Here is a 20,069-nt window from a genome sequence, read left to right as displayed (position 1 = left end):
GAAGACATGATCACGGCTCTAACAGATAACACCAATGAGTACCAAAAGAGAGAAGTTTTCATAAACAACAAAATGGGATTACTATCATTGAACATGTCTGTAAACACAGCTAAACACCATTAATACCAGTTTCTTTCAGTTTATCGGGTTTTGTAAATACAAACTGAGCATATTTTTATAATAAATGATTTTTCATACAAATATGGTTTTGTCTGGTTATTATGTATTCTGTGATTATGTTTATGGATATATAGGCTATTGTTATTGAGGTTCATAAGCAGTACACCCTGCAGAGTAACTCTTAGATGTTATTAACATTTGTTAAGGCAGTGAGTGAAATCACAGCAATTCTGCTACAGCAAAGGCCCAATGCTGTAATATTACAACATATTTCCTTAAAAACTTACCAAAATGTCAAAAATGTAAAAACCCAATGATTTTCGCATTAGAGGACTCCTACAACCACATATAAAAGGTTAAATATTTTTTCAAAGTTTTTTTCTATATTTGGGTCTTACAGGGTTAACCTTGCTGGTGACATGGCAGCTCATAATTGGTCACTTTTTAGCAGCTGTAAAGGTAACTCGGTTGTATTTAAGCTAAAGTAGTACAATATTTGGGTAAAATCAATAAGTAGGCTAAGGGATAGTATACATCCACATGGTTGCTGTTGTTACAGAATAAATCCTGACATGGATTTTGAAATAATATATTCTATTCTAGCTTCTTTGTTAGAAATGCAAACCAATAAGGAAAAATCATTTCCTAACGGCTTTAAGACAAGTTGCACAGTTCAATTATTCTTAAATAAGTTTTTTATGTTATTAATTATGCATATTAAAATGTAAGGCCGCAGTCACACTACCCAAACAAACCGCGCCCAGGAGCATTTGCCGTCCAAAGCTGGCTTACAGAAGTGGGCTCGAGCGCGTTTCCTTGGGCTCAGACGCGGAACGTGCAATGTGATCGAAAATCGCGCCAGAGCTTGGTTCAAAAGGAGAGACCTCAAGTGCGCGACCACCCAACTTTATCTGCCTTCTTAAAAACCTTCTGATGCACGCAGCAGGGTTACGTGAATGTCTGAGCTGCACACGTGACAGACCAACTAAGCAATATGATGGCATGTGAGAGGGCTGTGTGTAATTGCGCACCAAACGACTCCGAATAAAAACACAGACTTAACATTACGATGGGTTCCAGTGTTAGGAGTAGGGCTGCAACTAACGATTATTTTCATAACCAATTAATCGGGCGATTATTTTTCAGAATAATCGACTAATCGGATAAAATATAAATATTTATCTAATTAAATGTTTTCACGTATTATAGCTAAAAAGGCACTAAATTAGGGTATTTATGTGTAGAAGTGTACTTTTAAATGTGCAAAAGCCATTGTTTTCATCAATCGGATAAAAAGTGGACAAGAGAGACACTATGGGGCGGTTTCCCGGACCAGGATTAGCTTAATCCAGGACTAGGCCTTAGTTTAATTAGGAAATATAACTAGTTTTAAACAACATGCCTTACTAAAAACATTACCTCTGTGCATCTTGAAGTAAAACAAAGGGCCCTGATGTATTTTAAGATCTGTAAGTGAAAGTTGTTTTCAGTTTGGAGAGCTCTTAAAAGTGTTTAAGTCTAGGACTAGTCTAATCCCTGTCCGAGAAACCGCCCCATTATGTTAACACCTGGTATTTAAATCCGTATCTTTTGTCCACTTTTGACTGCTTCTGTCCTGAATACTGTGAGAGGGTGGTCTGTCGAGACGGTGGGCGAGTCTCTCTGCTGTCATTTAAACGCAAGCGGAAGTAATGAGTTTATATGGACCCGCACTAATATTATGTCGGAGTCCTCTGCTTCTGATGTAAGTAAACATGCTGCACAGTGTTTTGTACAGGTTTATGTTAGAGCTTTCTCTGAGTTTTCAGCACAATTGATGAAATAAGATCGCGCAACTTTCACACTGTTGCAAAATGAAACTGTGGAGATCAGCTGTTTTAGTTTTATTAATAAAAGGCTAAAAATAGCGCTGTTCACCGTGTGTTCGCGCCAGAAGTCAGAAAAGATGTGAACATTGTATTCAGTACCTCAAATTAGATAAATGGGCGGAGAGAAGGCGTTTGCGTGTGGCTGTTCGAAAACATTCAACCACATGTGCGTTTATACTACAAAAGCAATCCGATCGTAAGGGTTTTAGACTACCTCTGAATGTGGTTGAAAGTGGTTCGAAAGTGGACGAGCTCAAAACGTTTTGAACACCGTTTAGACCTCGCATTAGTGTCGTCCACTTGTGATCTGATCGACGAAAACGCATGTTAATGCCAAGTGTAAACAGCCTCTGGGTGAGTAGGGAGGGGGACAATTGCACTGGGTCACGGTTCCCTACTGTAAAATACAGCTAAGACCAGCATAAGCTGGTAGCTAATTTTTGCTGGTTTAAGGTGGCAGTAGCTGGTTTAGGGGCGATTCACATTTCGCATCTAAAACTGTGTAGAAAACGTGACCGTCGGTTGGTTCTTGTCACATAACCTGCCGTGTGCTTGTGGCATTCTGAAAAGTTGAAATGTTTTTAACTCGATGCGGTGCAGACGCTCCTGGAAAAAATGTGCGCATTGCACTGCGTCAATCCATTATATGCGCACATACCGCGCGCCTACATTAGAAATAATGAATTTGAGCACGCAAAAGACACGAAATGTGAATCGCCCCTTAAGCTCGTCCTCACAGCCTGGCAAAGCTGGTCAAGCTGGTGGGTCAGCTTGTCTTCCAGCCTAGACCATCTTAAAAAGTGACCAAAGCACAGCTAGACCAGCTTAAAAAGTGACCAAAACACAGCTAGACCAGCTAAAACCAAGCTGATAACCAGCTAAAACCAGCTCACCAGCTTATGCTGGCCTTATCTGGAATTTTCAGTAGGGTTTGGTTTGGATAGTGTGAGTGCACCCTAAGTATTCAACTGTACTGGTCAAGAAAACTCACAGTACATGTATGAGGAGGTTATCAGTTTCAGGCAGTGATTATCTGGGAATAACATACTTCGGAATATCGCCACTAGCCAATCAGAATCAAGCATTCCAGAGCGACATGAACAAAAATTTTATAAGTGCTGCCAATTCTTCCATAACCAAAGTAACAAGCAAGCGATGCTTTTGATTGCATTCATTGTAATCCTATTTTCAAAGTGGCGTAACTGTGCCAGCTGACCAAGATTGAAGTGGAAAAAAGGTACGCTTTCACAACAAGAATATAACCCGATGGTGGGAAATCTCAACAGTTTAGAATTTTTTTCTTTAGTGGATAACAAAAGGAATTGCTACACAGAATATTTTATCCTTTTTTTGGCCTGACAGCCCCATCCACTTTCGCTGTATTCAAGAGAGCACCTCAGAAGATCTGCAAAACATTTTGGGTGAACTATAAGGATAATAGGAGTACATGAAAACGAAATGACAGGGAATTAAAATGTGTATATATTAAAGTACAGAGTGAATGTTTTTCATCAGAGATGATGGCAAAGGGCAAGAACAGTGTTGTTTAGAAAGTCAGGCAGATTTCATAATCTGTTCCTTTCTTTAAAGGACTCTATATTTAGAGTAATTTATCAAAGTCAACGGTAAAGGCACACATACACACAAACATACTATCACAAGTTTGATACTCACCCTGCTCGGTGCACCCTCTGGGATCGGAGGAGAGAGAGATAGAGAGAGCGAGAAAGGAAGAGAGAGAAAGAAAATTAAGGTGGGGTTTGGCATTGACGTCAGTCTAGATAATAATAACAACGATTGCATAACAATTCAAGGTCATGCTCAAAACTCTAGTCAGGGTGCAATAAAAATACCTTCATTGTATTAAAGCTCCCAGAGCTCTCTGGCCCCCAGTGCTCATCTATAAGTGCTCAGGCTTCTCATCTACAGTACTGTGTGATCCAACTCACCCTCCTTATTTCTATTTATTCTATTCTGTTTGTCTTGGGCCAGCTGTTTCTCCATTAGTCTCTTATGACTTCATACTGCCTTTAAGTCATGTCGACATAATAACATTTACCAGATAAGTGTACATGAAAGCCATCAGAATGTCAAAATTAGCAGCAGGAAACTCTGGGTTTTTTCTAAGCCCTGACTTTTTAAGGGCATTTGCAGTAGCTAATTGGTTTTGATTAGGGGTGCACCAATAGGATTTTTTTGGGCCGATACCGATTTAAACAGACAACTTCTGGCCGATACCGATATTAAATACTTGTATACAATACTATACAGTTGATCTATTAGCTAGTTTATTTTTGCATCAAATTATTTTTACTGAACATGGATTGGATCTAATTAACATTCAACTGACCAACATAATAAGAGAGGCACAAATTAAGCTAAAACAAATATAAGAAGACAGCATGACAAAAGGTGGTTTTTGCTATTCAGCATTTATTTTATTAACAACATTAACTAATTTTTTTACATATAATGGATTTCTTTATGCAGTTAATTAATAAACAATCGGTATCGGCCTTTCTCGTGCTTCTGCCGATATGCCGATGGTTTCAAATTCATCAAAAATCGTCCGATAAATATCGGCGGCCGATACATCGGTGCATCACTAGTTTTGATGGTAAGAAAGATTTAATTGTGAAATTAAGTTTGTACTGTATGCGTTTGGCAAAAAAAAAAAAACACGTTCTGTACGGCAAAACATTTTTTCCCATCATTTTCACTGGCAGAACAAGAATGATAAAATCAAATGCACATTAAATGCCCACTACTTAGTTTTTAATTTGTTGCAATAGCTATAATTGCCCAGCATTCTCATTTCTTTCTGATATAATATCGTAAATACACAGTTCACACTCTCTCTGAGACTTTAGATTTTACTACAAAAGAATATTAGGCTTTAGAACTCATATCAGACACTTCTGTAATAACTTAAAGATGCATTTATGGTCAGAAAGCCTACCTCTAAGGTGTTCAGGGTCTAGGTGGTTGCGTTCATCTTTGTTTGCCAGGTGAGCAGAGACACCCAAAGCTCCAGTAAGGGCCAGCAGCCCGGAAGTGCTGCCCAGGGACAGGCCTGAAGGATGAGGGGTGAGAGGGATACCTGGAGTGTGGTGAGAAAGGTGCTGGAGCTGCTGCTGCTGAGAAACAGACATTAAGACAGAAAGAACCAAGGCATCAGACAGGTAACAAAGATATGTTCTAAAGAATAAAATAGACATGCAGAGATACAGAAAGATGTAGAGTAAAACAAAGGCAAGAAGAGTGAGATACAGAAAGACAGGTAGAATGAGAATGAGTCAGAGAGTGGGACTAATAAATACATCAGACAGGCAAACGTGTGCTGGAAGAAAAACAGGCAGTAAGATAAAATACAAAATATGCAGAGATACAGAAAGACAGGTAGAGTAAGATACAGGAAGACAGATAAAGTGAGAAACATAAAGACAGTAGAGTGAGAGACAGAAAAACAGGCAGAGTAAGAGACAGAAAGACAGGGAGAGTAAAACAGAAGGACAGGCAAAGTAAGAGACAGAAAGACAGGTAGAGATGAAGAAAGACATGTGGAGTGAGATACAGAAAGTCAGGCAGAGATGCAGAAAGACAGGTAGAGTGAGAGACAGAAAGACAGGTAGAGTAAGAGACAGAAAGACAGGTAGGGAGAGATGCAGAAAGACAGGTAGAGTGAGATACAGAAAGAAAGACAGGTGGAGTGAGAGACAAAACGACAGGCAGGCAGATATGCAGAAAGACAGGTGGAGTAAGAGACAGAAAGACAAGTGAGGAGTGAGAGACAGAAAGACAGGCAGGTGGAGATAAAGAAAGACAGGCAGAGTAAAACATAAGGACAGGCAAAGAAAGAGACAGAAAGACAGGTAGAGATGAAGAAAGACAGGTAGATTGAGAGACAGAAAGACAGGCAGGCAGATATGATGAAAGACAGGTGGAGTTAGAGACAGAAAGACAGGTAGAGTAAGAGACAGAAAGACAGGTGGAGTGAGAAACAGAAAGACAGGCAGAGTGAGAGACAGAAAGACAGGCAGGTGGAGATGAAGAAAGACAGGCAGAGTAAAACAGAAGGACAGGCAAAGTAAGAGAGAGAAAGACAGGTAGAGATGAAGAAAGACAGGTAGATTGAGAGACAGAAAGACAGGCAGGCAGATATGCAGAAAGACAGGTGGAGTTAGAGACAGAAAGACAGGTGGAGTGAGAGACAGAAAGACAGGTGGAGTGAGAGACAGAACGACAGGCAGGCAGATATGCAGAAAGACAGGCAGAGTGAGAGACAAAAAGACAGGTGGAGTGAGAGACAGAAAGACAGGTGAGGAGTGAGAGACAGAAAGACAGGCAGAGTGAGAGACAGAAAGACAGGCAGGTGGAGATGAAGAAAGACAGGCAGAGTAAAACAGAAGGACAGGCAAAGTAAGAGAGAGAAAGACAGGTAGAGATGAAGAAAGACAGGTAGATTGAGAGACAGAAAGACAGGCAGGCAGAGATGCAGAAAGACAGGTAGAGTGAGAGACAGAAAGACAGGTAGAGTGAAAAACAGAAAGACAGGTGGAGTGAGAGACAGAAAGACAGGAAGGTAGAGATGCAGAAAGACAGGTAGAGTGAGAGACAGAAAGACAGGCAGGCAGAGATGCAGAAAGACAGGTAGAGTGAGAGAGAGAGAGAAAGACAGACAGATAGAGTAGAACAAAAAGACAGGTAAAGTGAGAGAGAAAGACAGGCAGAGTAAGACAGAAGGACATGTGGAGTAAGACAGAAGGACAGGTGGAGTGAGAGACAGAAAGACAGGCAGGCAGAGATGCAGAAAGACAGGTGGAGTGAGGGACAAAAAGACAGGTGGAGTGAGAAACAGAAAGACAGGCAGGCAGATATGCAGAAATACAGGTAGAGTGAGAGACAGAAAGACAGGTGGAGTGAGAGACAGAAAGGCAGGCAGAGTAAGACAGAAGGACAGGTGGAGTGAGAGACAGGCAGGCAAAGATGCAGAAAGACAGGTGGAGTGAGATACAAAAAGTCAGGCAGAGATGAAAAAAAGACAGGTAGAGTGAGATACAGAAAGACAGGTAGAGTGAGAGACAGAAAGACAGGCAGGCAAAGATGCAGAAAGACAGGTAGAGTGAGAGACAGAAAGACCGGTAGAGTAAGCGACAGAAAGACAGGTGGAGTGAGAGACAGAAAGACAGGCAGGCAGAGATGCAGAAAGACAGGCAGAGTGAGAGAAAGAAATACAGGCCAGCAGAGATACAGAAAGACAGGTAGAGTGAGAGAGAAAGACAGGCAGAGTAAAACAAAAAGACAGGTAGAGTAAGATAGAGAAAGACAGGCAGAGTAAGCGACAGAAAGACAGGTGGAGTGAGAGACAGAAAGACAGGCAGGCAGAGATGCAGAAAGACAGGCAGAGTGAGAGAAAGAAATACAGGCCAGCAGAGATACAGAAAGACAGGTAGAGTGAGAGAAAGAAAGACAAGTAGGCAGAGATGCAGAAAGACAGGCAGAGTGAGAAAAAAAAATACAGGCCAGCAGAGATGCATAAAGACAGGTAGAGTGAGAGAGAAAGACAGGCAGAGTAAAACAAAAAGACAGGTAGAGTAAGATAGAGAAAGACAGGCAGAGTAGAGAGACAGCTAGGCAGAGATGAAGAAAGACAGGTAGAGTGAGAGACAGAAAGACAGGCAGGCAAAGATGCAGAAAGACAGGTAGAGTGAGAGACAGAAAGACCGGTAGAGTAAGAGACAGAAAGACAGGTGGAGTGAGAGACAGCACGACAGGCAGGCAGAGATGCAGAAAGACAGGTCGAGTAAGAGACAGAAAGACAGGTGGAGTGAGAGACAGAACGACAGGCAGGCAGAGATGCAGAAAGACAGGTAGAGTGAGAGACAGAAAGACAGGTGGAGTGAGAGACAGAACGACAGGCAGGCAGAGATGCAGAAAGACAGGTGGAGTGAGGGACAAAAAGACAGGTGGAGTGAGAAACAGAAAGACAGGCAGGCAGATATGCAGAAATACAGGTAGAGTGAGAGACAGAAAGACAGGTGGAGTGAGAGACAGAAAGGCAGGCAGAGTAAGACAGAAGGACAGGTGGAGTGAGAGACAGGCAGGCAAAGATGCAGAAAGACAGGTGGAGTGAGATACAAAAATTCAGGCAGAGATGAAAAAAGACAGGTAGAGTGAGAGACAGAAAGACAGGTGGAGTGAGAGACAGAAAGACAGGCAGGCAGAGATGCAGAAAGACAGGTAGAGTGAGAGACAGAAAGACAGGTAGAGTAAGAGACAGAAAGACAGGTGGAGTGAGAGACAGAACGACAGGCAGGCAGAGATGCAGAAAGACAGGCAGAGTGAGAGAAAGAAATACAGGCCAGCAGAGATACAGAAAGACAGGTAGAGTGAGAGAAAGAAAGACAAGTAGGCAGAGATGCAGAAAGACAGGCAGAGTGAGAAAAAAAAATACAGGCCAGCAGAGATGCATAAAGACAGGTAGAGTGAGAGAGAAAGACAGGCAGAGTAAGACAAAAAGACAGGTAGAGTAAGAGAGAGAAAGACAGGCAGAGTAGAGAGACAGCTAGGCAGAGATGAAGAAAGACAGGTGGAAAAAGATACAGAAAATCATGTAGAGTGAGAGACAGAAAGACAGGCAGGCAGAGATGCAGAAAGACAGGTGGATTGAGATACAGAAAGACAGGTAGAGTGATTAAGAAAGACAGGCAGAGTGAGAGACAGAAAGACAGGCAGTGTGAGAGACAGAAAGACAGGTAGAGTGAGAGACAGAAAGACAGGAAGGTAGAGATGCAGAAAGACAGGTAGAGTGAGAGACAGAAAGACAGGTAGAGTAAGAGACAGAAAGACAGGTGGAGTGAGAGACAGAAAGACAGGCAGGCAGAGATGCAGAAAGACAGGTAGAGTGAGAGAAAGACAGGCAGAGTAAAACAGAAAGACAGGTAGAGTGAGAGACAGCTAGGCAGAGATGCAGAAAGACAGGTGGAGTGAGATACAAAAAGACAGGTAGAGTGAGACAGAAAGACAGGTAGAGTGAGAGACATCTAGGCAGAGATTCAGAAAGACATGTGGACTGAGATACAGAAAGACAGGTAGAGTGAGAGACAGAAATACTGGCAGAATGAAAGGAAGAGAGAAAGAGAGAGGGTGAGAGAGAGAGAGACAGGCAGATATACACAAAGGCAGGTAGGGTGAGATACATTAAGACAGGTAGTTTATCTGAGGTAATAATAAAATTGATCACATCCAGATAAAAGGAGGTGTCTCTTTTTCTTGTGTGCTAAATTATAGCTTGTTGTGTTTCTGTCTGTTATGGAGACACATACACACTCTCTCTCTCTCCATAATCTGAACTCTGATCATATTACTGCACTTAAACCCCATGATACAGCCCACACAGGACAATAACAGCATAGAGAGACAAGGAAAAATACAGATTAATGCTGTTCATGGCCTGATCTGAAAGCGTGCAGATTTAAAAACACATTTCCTAGAGTTTATTTTATATCTATTTATAGTCTAACTATATAGAGATATAATTACTTAAAATTAAATCTATCAAAAAGGTGTAAGAAGTCGAAGCTCACTCACCCCTATGATGGCGTTAAGCTCGGCCATGGTGACCTGTTTGGCACGTTCCACTGCCTGAACAACCTGTTGCTGATGCTGCTCACACCCACACAAAAAACAGTATGAGAAGGTTTAACCACACAAAAATAAAGTGCCAGAGTAGTCAAACACCACACATAATATTCACAATCACACATGTGAAGGCCCCAATTACAAACACGCTTGTGCACTTTTGTTAAGTTAATTTACACATTACTCCTCTGTCCGTCAAACACGTAGTCAATATTGACAGATGCATCACACTGTCCTTCTTCGTCAGCAGATGCTAATGCTAAAGGTGACCTGATCAATACAGATCTGTCTGCTCTTTTATTGCTTTTCTGCCCAAATAAAGCCCACTAATTGGCACTGAACTCAAATAAAAAACAGGTGTCTGCACATTCAAGTGTATCAGTATACATGCTATAATAGAAAAATACGTCTCAGAAAAAGGAATTTAATCAATACTTGGTTATTCACAGAAGCTTTTCATAAGCTAAAGATTGATTGATTGACTGACGAAAAAGTCATGTGATGCACACAAGTCATGTCACAAAATCTAAGTGTGCTGACATCACATATAGTGACAAATATATATATTTTAAAATATATAAAATGAAGTACAACAAATAGTACTAAGGATATGCTGTATGAATTACAATGTTTTGTTATTTTTTTACAGTTCAGAAATAAGAATTGTAGGGAAAATTTGACAGTCACAATGAAAAAATGTGAAGTGATCCTAAGAGCTGATTTGAAGTTTTGTGATACATGACAATATTAAGCCCATGTGCAAAAATAGTTTTACAGGAAAGGTTTTAAATTCAAAGGTGAGATGCATTCATTCATGGCATGCCGTGCATTCAGTACACTGTACAATACACTGTGGACTCCTCAAAATACTGCGGCTTAAAGCTGTAAAGTTAAAGGGACATAATATAATCCGAGGTAATAATCAAGGATTTGCAGCCATACCATGGTTGCACCAGGCGCAATGATATTACGCAGTGCCCGAAAATAGTCCCCTTGGTTACCTTCAATAGCAGGGGATTATTTTCGGGCACTGCGTAATATCATTGCACCTGCTGCAGCCATAGTACGGCAGAAAATTCCCATGTCGACCTAGAAAATCGCAACTTTTAATTTTCCGTCGATCTTAGTATGTTACCACACAAGAGTCAAGTTTTAAATAAGAAAAATGTAGAAACCTTTTGGTTATTTTTTTAGCGCGTATGGTCTAAATGGATTCCAAAACGGTAAAAATCAAATGTTTAACTCTAGGGGAGCTGGAAAATGAACCTATTTTTTTTTTAAGTGGAGTGTCCCTTTAACAATAAATATATGGCTCCCTGACAAGGGACCTTGAACTTTGTGTTAGTAAAGACAGCTAAGGATGGAAAGGTTCATTTTCTGTCTGAGCTCATAAATAACAAAACTTGTAACACATTTTCAAAGTCTAAACGCTTGACCTCGAACAAAGTCATTCTTTGCATGTAATAAAATAAATTACAGTATTTATTTATTTTTCAATTTAAGGTGCATTGTGTAACTTTTAGGATGATCTCTTGACCGAAATGCAATATAAATGTACAAAACTATATTATCAGTGGTTTACAGACCCTTAGCATTCCTGAAAAATGCTAAAATACACCTAAAAAAGACACGAATTTTGCCTGCTGTGTTGATTGTATCTTAATACGATTTACATCACTTAAATCACAAGAATCTCAGCCTTCCAAAAATATGTAACATGTTTAGCTTTTTGTTTTTGACTTGTTGTATGTCACAATGTTTACTGTCAAAGGATGCAACAGTGAAACTTTAAGGGAATAAAGACGTTATCAAATGACCTTGTGGCATTTTATCTACATACAAATTCAAGGACCTTTCAAGGACTTTCCAGGTCCAATACCCTCAAATTCAAGGACTAAATGTGGGGACACATTTCAAGTGAGAGCAAGGTTACATCATGTTACCTTTTAAGATACATTGTTACAGTTCCCTTTCGAGGAAACTTGCACTGCGTCACTTTGGTGACACTTTGGGGACGCCTCCAGGGGTAAGTGCGTCTGAATGTGTATACCAAATTCAACCAATGGTGAGGCTTAACGACAAAGACAGGGTGACGCGGGAACCAGGAAATATATCACTATCTGAAATATTGCCAAAGACGGCGTTACAGGGACGCAGGAAGTATGGCAAGAGAGACGCAGCGTCTCGTTCCCTTCTCAGGGAACAACAGTTAAATACGTAACCCGAGACGTTTTCAAGTGTCAAACACAACTATGCAAAAAAGCATTTTGGTATGAATCAACATTTGCATACAGAAGATATACTGTAAGCATTTAAAGTGAACAGTTTAGCACGTGTGCTTAAAAAGACTAGAATTTTTATGATATTATCCTACACTACACAGGGAATAATATGGATTTTTTTCCAGAAAACTTTCAGCACTTTCAATGACCTGTATCTATGTATGTTTTTTTCTTCAAAAAAAGACAATGACATGTTTGTCCTGTGGCAGCTTCCGTAGCCTCTCTATGCATTTCGAAAGGGAGGGGTAAGCTGTGAACTAAACCATTGGTTGCAATTCAAAACAATTCAAAAAAATTTGATTGGGCAAAAATAAGTGCAGTGCATGATGGGTCATCAATATTTTAGTCTGGTTCCCGGAAAAGCAAAACTCAGATGCATATAAATGCGAAAATTGAATAGTGTCAACGTTTAGGAGAACAGTAGCGTATAGAGATGACCTCAAACGGACAAGAACTAAAAGCTTCAAAATCCAATTTCAGTTTAATGGGGTCTTTAAGAGCGGCTAATAAAGAAGACAATAATGCTAAATTCATTGCCAAACAACCTAAGCTCATCAAGTTAGAGCAGATGACTTTCGGTAACAGATTTTTTTTCTTTGTTGAAAAATGCAGGATATCAGCAAACCCTGTCTGAGATTGTGAAACAAGGTCGTTAAAATCTAAAAGCTGCCTGTCGTACTTAGGAGGAATCAGTCTGATGTGCACAAATGTGTATGTGTGTGAGGAGACCCCAGAATCCTGATGAGCTGTCAATCACTGTCATCGTACCTCCTGAGAGAGGAAAGGGATGATTTGAGCACAGATAGCGCTGAGCCGCTTCACGATCTCTGCCTACAAGAGAACACACACACACACACACACACACACACACACGGTTAGAAAAAAGTGACAGTGATAAACTTATACAAACGCAGTGGGCTCTCAATTCACCAGCACAAGAGGTTATTATAACAATGATATCTAAGCAACACTCAGACAGAATAATAAAATGAAGGTTGTTCAGCACAGCCGTGTTGTTAAATTAGATTTTATTGTTTGTATGGACGAGCATTACTATTGAAATGCTATAGGTTTATAGCACTTATCTAAAACTGTGATATATTGCTTTTAGTTTATATTGAATAGAAATGATTAGATGTGCACTCACAAATGCCAAAGTACATTTTGTCGTCTCACACTTGAATAATGAATAATGATCAATCTTCCATCTATTCATTTTCCCATCTGCTTATCCTGTGTGGGATCAAGGGAAATGCCGTAATCTATACAAGAATATCTCAGGCTGGAGGCTATTCTGATCTTCATTTTTCCAAAATGTGAATGTGACAAATGCATCTAAAAGTATGAAATCTTGGTGTTAGAGTATAAATGAAGAGTTTGGTTCCAAAACGCAATAAATTTAGGGTAAAAATGTGTTTTCTATACCAAGAAAGTGACAAGATGAAAACCCCCTTTTTTCTGTTACAAACTTTCACATAGCATCTTTAGGTTATAATAACATTAAAAATTCAAATCCATAATTTGATTTTCAAAGATTTATTATAAAAACTGAATATTTTTCCTCAAAATGCAATAAATAAATTTACAAAAAAAGTCCTATAAATCTATGGAATCAATATATAAATGTGGGTCCGTGTAACGCTTTGCAGTTCTTTTTTGAATTTGCACCACCAAAATGAATCAAATGATTTCAAACTTTCATTTTTCAATTTTCAATTTTATTAGTACACTGCCATGTTTTTAACACCACTGCAGAGCCGGACAGTAACGGAGTACATTTACTTGAGTACAGTACTTAAGTACAATTTTGAGGGATCTGTACTTTACTCGAGTATTATTTTTGTGGAGTACTCATGACTTTACTCAAGTACATTTGAGAGGCAAATATTGTACTCTTTACTCCACTACATTTCTATCCATAACCGTGAGTACAAGTTACTTCTTCTAAAAAAAAGGAAAAAAGAAAAATCTCAGAAACACTTGATTTGTTGTTTCCCTTTTCTCAAACGTGATTGGATTGTGCAGGCGCCACTGATTGGGACAGCCTATAAGCTATCACCTTCAGCTTTCCGCCAAAGTCCCAATAGTCAGATTTAGATAAGAGAAGAAACCATGGACAAAAAATGGATGAAGACACAGCAGGTCCATCCTGGGAATGTGACAACCCGTGGCTCCACCTCGCCAGACTATTTTAATTTTCTAAACAAGTTAATGGTAGTTTTCGCTTTAAGTGTTTGCTGTGTTTAACAAAACAGAGCTTCATCACCGCTTATAAAAAATTCATTCCTTGAGGGCGGCAGGGATCACTGGTGATCCCGGATTATTGTTGTTCAAAATTCATTACTCTTCAAAACATCACACTCTTACTTGATCTGGACAAACTCAGCATCACAAGACAGGTTTAAGACTCCAGCTTCGACATTTGACCACCGTTTGTTATTAAACTGGTTTGCAGTGACATTAATTTCTTAATTTATGCCATGAGTGCAAAATAATTAATCTGTAACGTTCGTTATTTTGAATAGAAATCATCACTCATAAAACATTCATTCTCGTCTTCTCCGGATTATTTGTATTCAAATACATAAAATATACAGAACCCGCTAGGGCTATTAGTACAATGGTGCGCATATTTGAAGAAATAATGATTAATTATCACATGTTATTAAAATATTTAGTCTTACAGAATAAGATTTCTATTCGTTTTCCACTGAATTATGCGATCTGAAGAGCTCAAAGAGCGAACGGAGTGAGATGTGTGTCTCCTCTTCCTGATTTGTGTCAGATTTGACCTCAGAGCTCTATCATTTGCTGTACAGCTGTCAATCATCTCACGTGGTTCAATGTGCACTGTGACAGTAGTAATGCAAAATTTAAAAATGTACTCTTGTACTCTTGATACTCAAGTACTTTTAAAAACAAGTACTTTTTACTTTTACTTGAGTAGACATCTGACTGCAGTACTTTTACTTGTACTTGCGTAAAATTTAGCAAGGGGTAACTGTACTCTTACTCAAGTAATGAAGCTGTGTACTCTGTCCGCCTCTGCACCACTGTAGGTGTGATCCGTTAGCTGGTAGAAGAGCTGGGAATGGATACACTGTGGATATCACGTTATTAGTAATTTATTAGCTAATAACAGGACAGGCGGCACGGGGTGGGCATTCGCGGCTCATACCCTAATTAATTTTTTTTAAAAAGGAAAACAAAAGTGAAAGTGACATGGTTTTCAAGTATGGAATGCATACATTAAATAGTCAAGACACGCATTGCAAGTCATGAACACATGACTTGCAGTGGGGAGCAATGGGGTTAAGGTGCCTTGCTCAAGGGCACGTCAGTCACAAGCGGCCGGCCTTGAGACTCGAAACGGCAACTTTCAGGTTACAAGCCTGACTCGCTACCTCGTAATATCTCGGGGTAACATGATTAAACTTTTCGAACAATTATGCAGGCTGAACTGCGGCAGATTTTTTATTCAAGTGCATGCACTTACTGCCAGGCCGTTACATCGCCATCTACTGATAAAAACCAAAACGGCAACCAAGGTTTAATAGATAAATGTTTACAGGCATTGTTGTTATTCAAAAAAAATTTATAAATGTGTAATATACATAGAGGAGATAAATATGGTGAGATTTAATGCAATAGCGCTGTGGGTCCGTGACCGGCTGTAGACTACACCCCACCACCGGCAATAATGGTACGTTCCAGCCGCAAACACAGAAATGGAAAATTAGAATAAGTCGTAATTTTTCTGTTTGTTCCAAAACCTGAAATTCTAAAGCAACAACCTAAACATGTAGAAGACAATTAAACCGAGAGACAATTATATGTTTCTGAAGTACTCATGAAAATTAAAAAAATGAAAGTTTGAAACCAATTTTTCATTTGATTCATTTTGGTGGTGCAAATTCAAAAAAGAACTGCAAAGCGTTACACGGACCAATGTGCATTAATCTTTGCCATGTTATATTCATTTATTACACGGCTCTCTGTAATGCTTGATTCTGATTGGTCAGTTGAGACATTTGCAGGTTCGTTCTTTTCAAATAATAACCGCTCCAAAGTAATAACGCATAGCTGGTACTACTTGTACGAGTAAAATCGCTCCGCGCCAATAAAGATTACTGTTTGGCACCATCTTGTGACAAACACTGGACAACCACAATTAAGAATGCAAAATTTTGACATTAATTTTAACATGTACGGAAGAAACAAAACATTTAAACAGTGGATAGAAGAACGAACAACGACAAGACACAGAAAGCTTACTGAGACTGAACTTGACAAAATAGAGCATGACAGCTATGAAGACAACACACAAAAAAATACAGAATGGGCATTAAAACTTCTCAAAGACTGGCTAAGAGAGAAAAAAATGGAGACAGACAAGTATGAAGCAGAGGATCTTAATAAGGTATTACGATTAGGGATGCACCGATCCACATTTTTTCACTTCCGATCCGATCCTGATACCTGAATTTGGATATCGTCCGATACCGATACTATTCCGATATCAGCGCTGTATTTGCTGCATTTAATATTATCATTATTGTTGATTTTATATGATACTGAAATAAACTCCTCTCAACAGGCAAGTATGATATGTATGTGTATGTATGCATGCATGTATGTCCCAAAAGGCAACTTGAGGTAAATTTAAGGTCAGAAAAGGAAGTCAGAAAAACAGGGAATCCTGTTAACAGGAAAAATCCCATTCTGAAAACAAATATGCAACTGTAAGGGTTTCAAATTGATTGTCGTACAACACAACAAACGCAATCAAACATTTAAAAAAACACCATGTTAAAGAGCATGACGAGGGAGCTTCCGCCTCTCTGAATAACGGCTTTGCAAACATTGCATTTTGCCGTCTTGCTTTGCGGTGTTTCCAAGGTAAAGAATTTCCACACAGCGGACATGTTGTCTAGCCTCAGTCAGCGCTATCCAGCTGGCTGCAAACTGCAGAATGGATTTCCTGTGTGGGGGCGTGTCTCATAACTGTGTCTCGTTGAGGCGCGCCTCCGTTCAGGAAATCCATTCCACAGTTTGCAGCCTGCCGGCGGGAATCACTTTCGGAGTCATTTCAGCAGACAGCGTTAAAGCGCAGACAGCTCGGATATCGGATATATAAGCATGTTGGATCGGAAAATCCGATACGTGAATTATGCAGTTATTGGTCCCGATACCAATACTGGATCGGATCAGCCCCATCCCTAATTACGATCATTTTATGCATCTGTGCAAACTTTCGCGGAAGGATAAAAATGTTAATTTAAAACAAATATGGCAATAAAATGTTTCAAATTCATTTTCATGTCCAGTTTTTTTCTTATGTGGCAAGTAGCCGTGTAATAAGCGGGATAATGTAGAGGCAGCCGGTAGTTATCGGGAAATAAGCCCCTTCAGTGTGATGCAAGACCCTCCGCTTCGCGTCAGGTCCTGATCACACTGTCGGGGCTTATTTCCCGATAACTACCGGCTGCCTCTACATTATCCCTTACTTAGTTGACTAGTGATATGGGCCATTCTACCGAATTCGTGCAAATTGCTGTCCCGGAACCAAAAAACTAATTTAAAAAGCATTAATGTAGGAAAATGTTTGATAATAAAAAAATATAAGCAAATACCAATCAAAACCCAAAGTAATATTTGAGGTAGCGGCAGGCTTTATATATAAAATATCATCATTTATATGGTGCTTTCAATTGAGAGGTGGTTGTCCCAAACCCCAAGGTCTGAATTTCACCATAGGAAAAAAAATATGAAATAATTTTTGTAATTTTTTTTATCATTGTTTTAAGAAGTATCACTTTGAATACTTTTGTTAATTTAAACCAAAAATATATTTATTGTATATTTTCATTAAAAAATCATGTAAAATCATGTAAAAAAACACTGTCCCGCATTTTCACGTCACTACCTAAACATTGCATAGTTTGGTCAATAATATAATAATGCTTTAAGCCACTCCCCTCCATTTTGAACCAGAAACTTTGTCTGTGTCTCTCTCCCTTGTGGTGACATGGTGATAAGATCAGTCCCATGGTTTTGAAGTAAATGTGATCAAAAGTTTGGAAGTCAGTGTGTGACATTTATGAATGTCACTACCGATCACACGTTTTTAATGATTAATTAAGTTTTTTTTTTTATTTTTTCAACTGGTCATTTAGGTTTTACTCATGTTTCAATGTTGAGAACTGTGCTAGTTAACTACGTACTGATTAGCATCTTAGCAGTAGGATCAAAGTTAGCTTAAATCGTCACTACCGAAACAGTCACAACCGAAACGTTTGTTGACATTTCGGTTGTGACGTGATTGTTTCGGTAGTGACAAAATGACACTTATTTCTTTATTTTAATAAATAAATAGAAACTTTCAAGTGCACATATATTATTTTTCAGTACAAATAATTTGTTAGTCATATTTCTGTAATGTTGTACGTGATTTGACTAGGACTACAAACTAAGATAAAATGAACTAGGCCAGATTAATTTAATTAATTCATACAGTAGTAGCTTGACTCATTATTGATATAAATGAAGGCTATATGATTCTACCTCTGGTCTCTAGGAAAACTTTCTGCGCTAATTTAGCGGGACTTTGACTGATTGCTTTATATAAATGACATAACAGATAGCACTTATCAGTATCATTGTAAATTGACATGTCATTGTTAAGTGTAGACAGGGCAGGCTCACACTAATAATGTAAATGTAAATATCTTTGGTTCATTTGTAGAGATAGCTACAGAGAGAGAGGAATCACCAACATGCATAGACGGAAAGATGAAAGTAAAGCGGACAAACTGAGAGAGCCTATTTACTTGAGCCGATACTTATTTTTCTCACTTAGTTTACTTGTAACATTTGGCATCATCGTGTCATTTTTATAAGTCTCAATTTAAAAAAGTAACATTTACTGAACTTAAAAAACTATATTTCTGTGTGTAAATAATCCTGGAAAAACTCTGTGAACACAGCAGCCACAAATCGGCCAATGCCAATACACATAAAACTCGCAAAAATCGGCCAATATATCGGTCTATCACTAGTTCTTTTATATGAAAATGTATTCAACCTACCTCAAATCAAATAAATAATTAAGTTTACTTCAAACTCAAAAAAGTCAAACTCAGCAACAAGAGAATCAGTTAAGGAGGTTTAGAGAAGTTAGAATGTGTAATGGAAAAACAGGCACACATGTGTACACCAACATTACAGATGGACATGGGTGCACACACACCAAATTCTGTAGTTTATACTGTGGGCCTGAAGTTTTATATGGACATACATTGTCATCTTTTTCTCAAGAGATGTGAAAATCAACACAGCATCTTGCATCCCTTCAAGGCCTGAACTATGCGCCATCTCTTCAGCGTAATTTCAGTGCAAAGTGCTTTTATGTGGTGTTGCGTTAGATATTCTTTGTACTGTATGTTTTGACTGCATAATGCCAACCATTTTTGACTAACTAATTACTTTTTTTTTACACAAAATATGGACAATCCAATATGGTCGTCACTACCGAACATTTGATGTCACGACCGAAACAAATAATGTTCTGGAAAAATAAAATAGGTTTTGTTATCAGAAAAGATGACATAATTTTATTTAGTTAGATAAAAATTTAAACTAATGAATCCTTGAATTTGAAAACTGTATCAGTGCATGTATGGCAATTACAGAGAAATATTGCTTTCAAAATGCATTTAATTTGATGAACCACTTTTATAGTTTTGTTAAAATAATATTTCTAACCAATACACCCATGACACTGTTTTTATAAAAATGTAAAAAATATATTTAGAAGGTTAATGTAAAGAAAATCAGAATAGGCTATTAAAAACCTAATTTTTATATCAAATGTTGTTGTGTTTCGGTAGTGACACATTTTGGGAGAGAGAAAACATTTCGAAACTGTATAAAAACATGCTAGGAAACTAAAGTGTCCAATCAGTAGATTAATGTTCCTTAGATGTTCTACTATGTTTATGTCTACAAAGCTTGCAGGAAAAAACACACTTTTTTCAAGAAGTTTTGAAGTGTCAATTTGCACCAATTCGGTAGAATGGCCCATATACACAAAAAATTAAACATGAATGGCACTAATCAAAACACTTAGCGTCCTATTTAAAGGATCTAAGCGCATTGT

At 38.8% G+C, this 20,069-nt stretch overlaps 1 protein-coding gene across 4 annotated transcripts in view; it reads right to left on the bottom strand.

Moving 5' to 3' along the window:
• The window catches only part of tle2b (TLE family member 2, transcriptional corepressor b), an 87,279-nt gene that overhangs the window by 15,404 nt on the left and 51,806 nt on the right, over nucleotides 1-20,069 (bottom strand). For 3 of the 4 annotated variants that reach the window (XM_073862297.1, XM_073862299.1, XM_073862296.1), the window contains 4 exons: nucleotides 12,680-12,742; nucleotides 9,579-9,653; nucleotides 4,948-5,125; nucleotides 3,663-3,679 (listed from right to left, as the gene is read on the bottom strand). In XM_073862297.1, coding sequence (XP_073718398.1) covers nucleotides 3,663-3,679; nucleotides 4,948-5,125; nucleotides 9,579-9,653; nucleotides 12,680-12,742 — 333 coding nt within the window. The remainder of the gene's footprint in view (nucleotides 1-3,662; nucleotides 3,680-4,947; nucleotides 5,126-9,578; nucleotides 9,654-12,679; nucleotides 12,743-20,069) is intronic. The other variant, XM_073862298.1, reaches the window with a different exon arrangement.

Source organism: Misgurnus anguillicaudatus, chromosome 23, assembly GCF_027580225.2.
Source record: "Misgurnus anguillicaudatus chromosome 23, ASM2758022v2, whole genome shotgun sequence".
Taxonomy (NCBI): domain Eukaryota; kingdom Metazoa; phylum Chordata; class Actinopteri; order Cypriniformes; family Cobitidae; genus Misgurnus; species Misgurnus anguillicaudatus.
The sequence above is the reverse complement of the archived record's forward strand: the minus strand, read 5'-3'. Positions and strand labels throughout refer to the sequence as shown.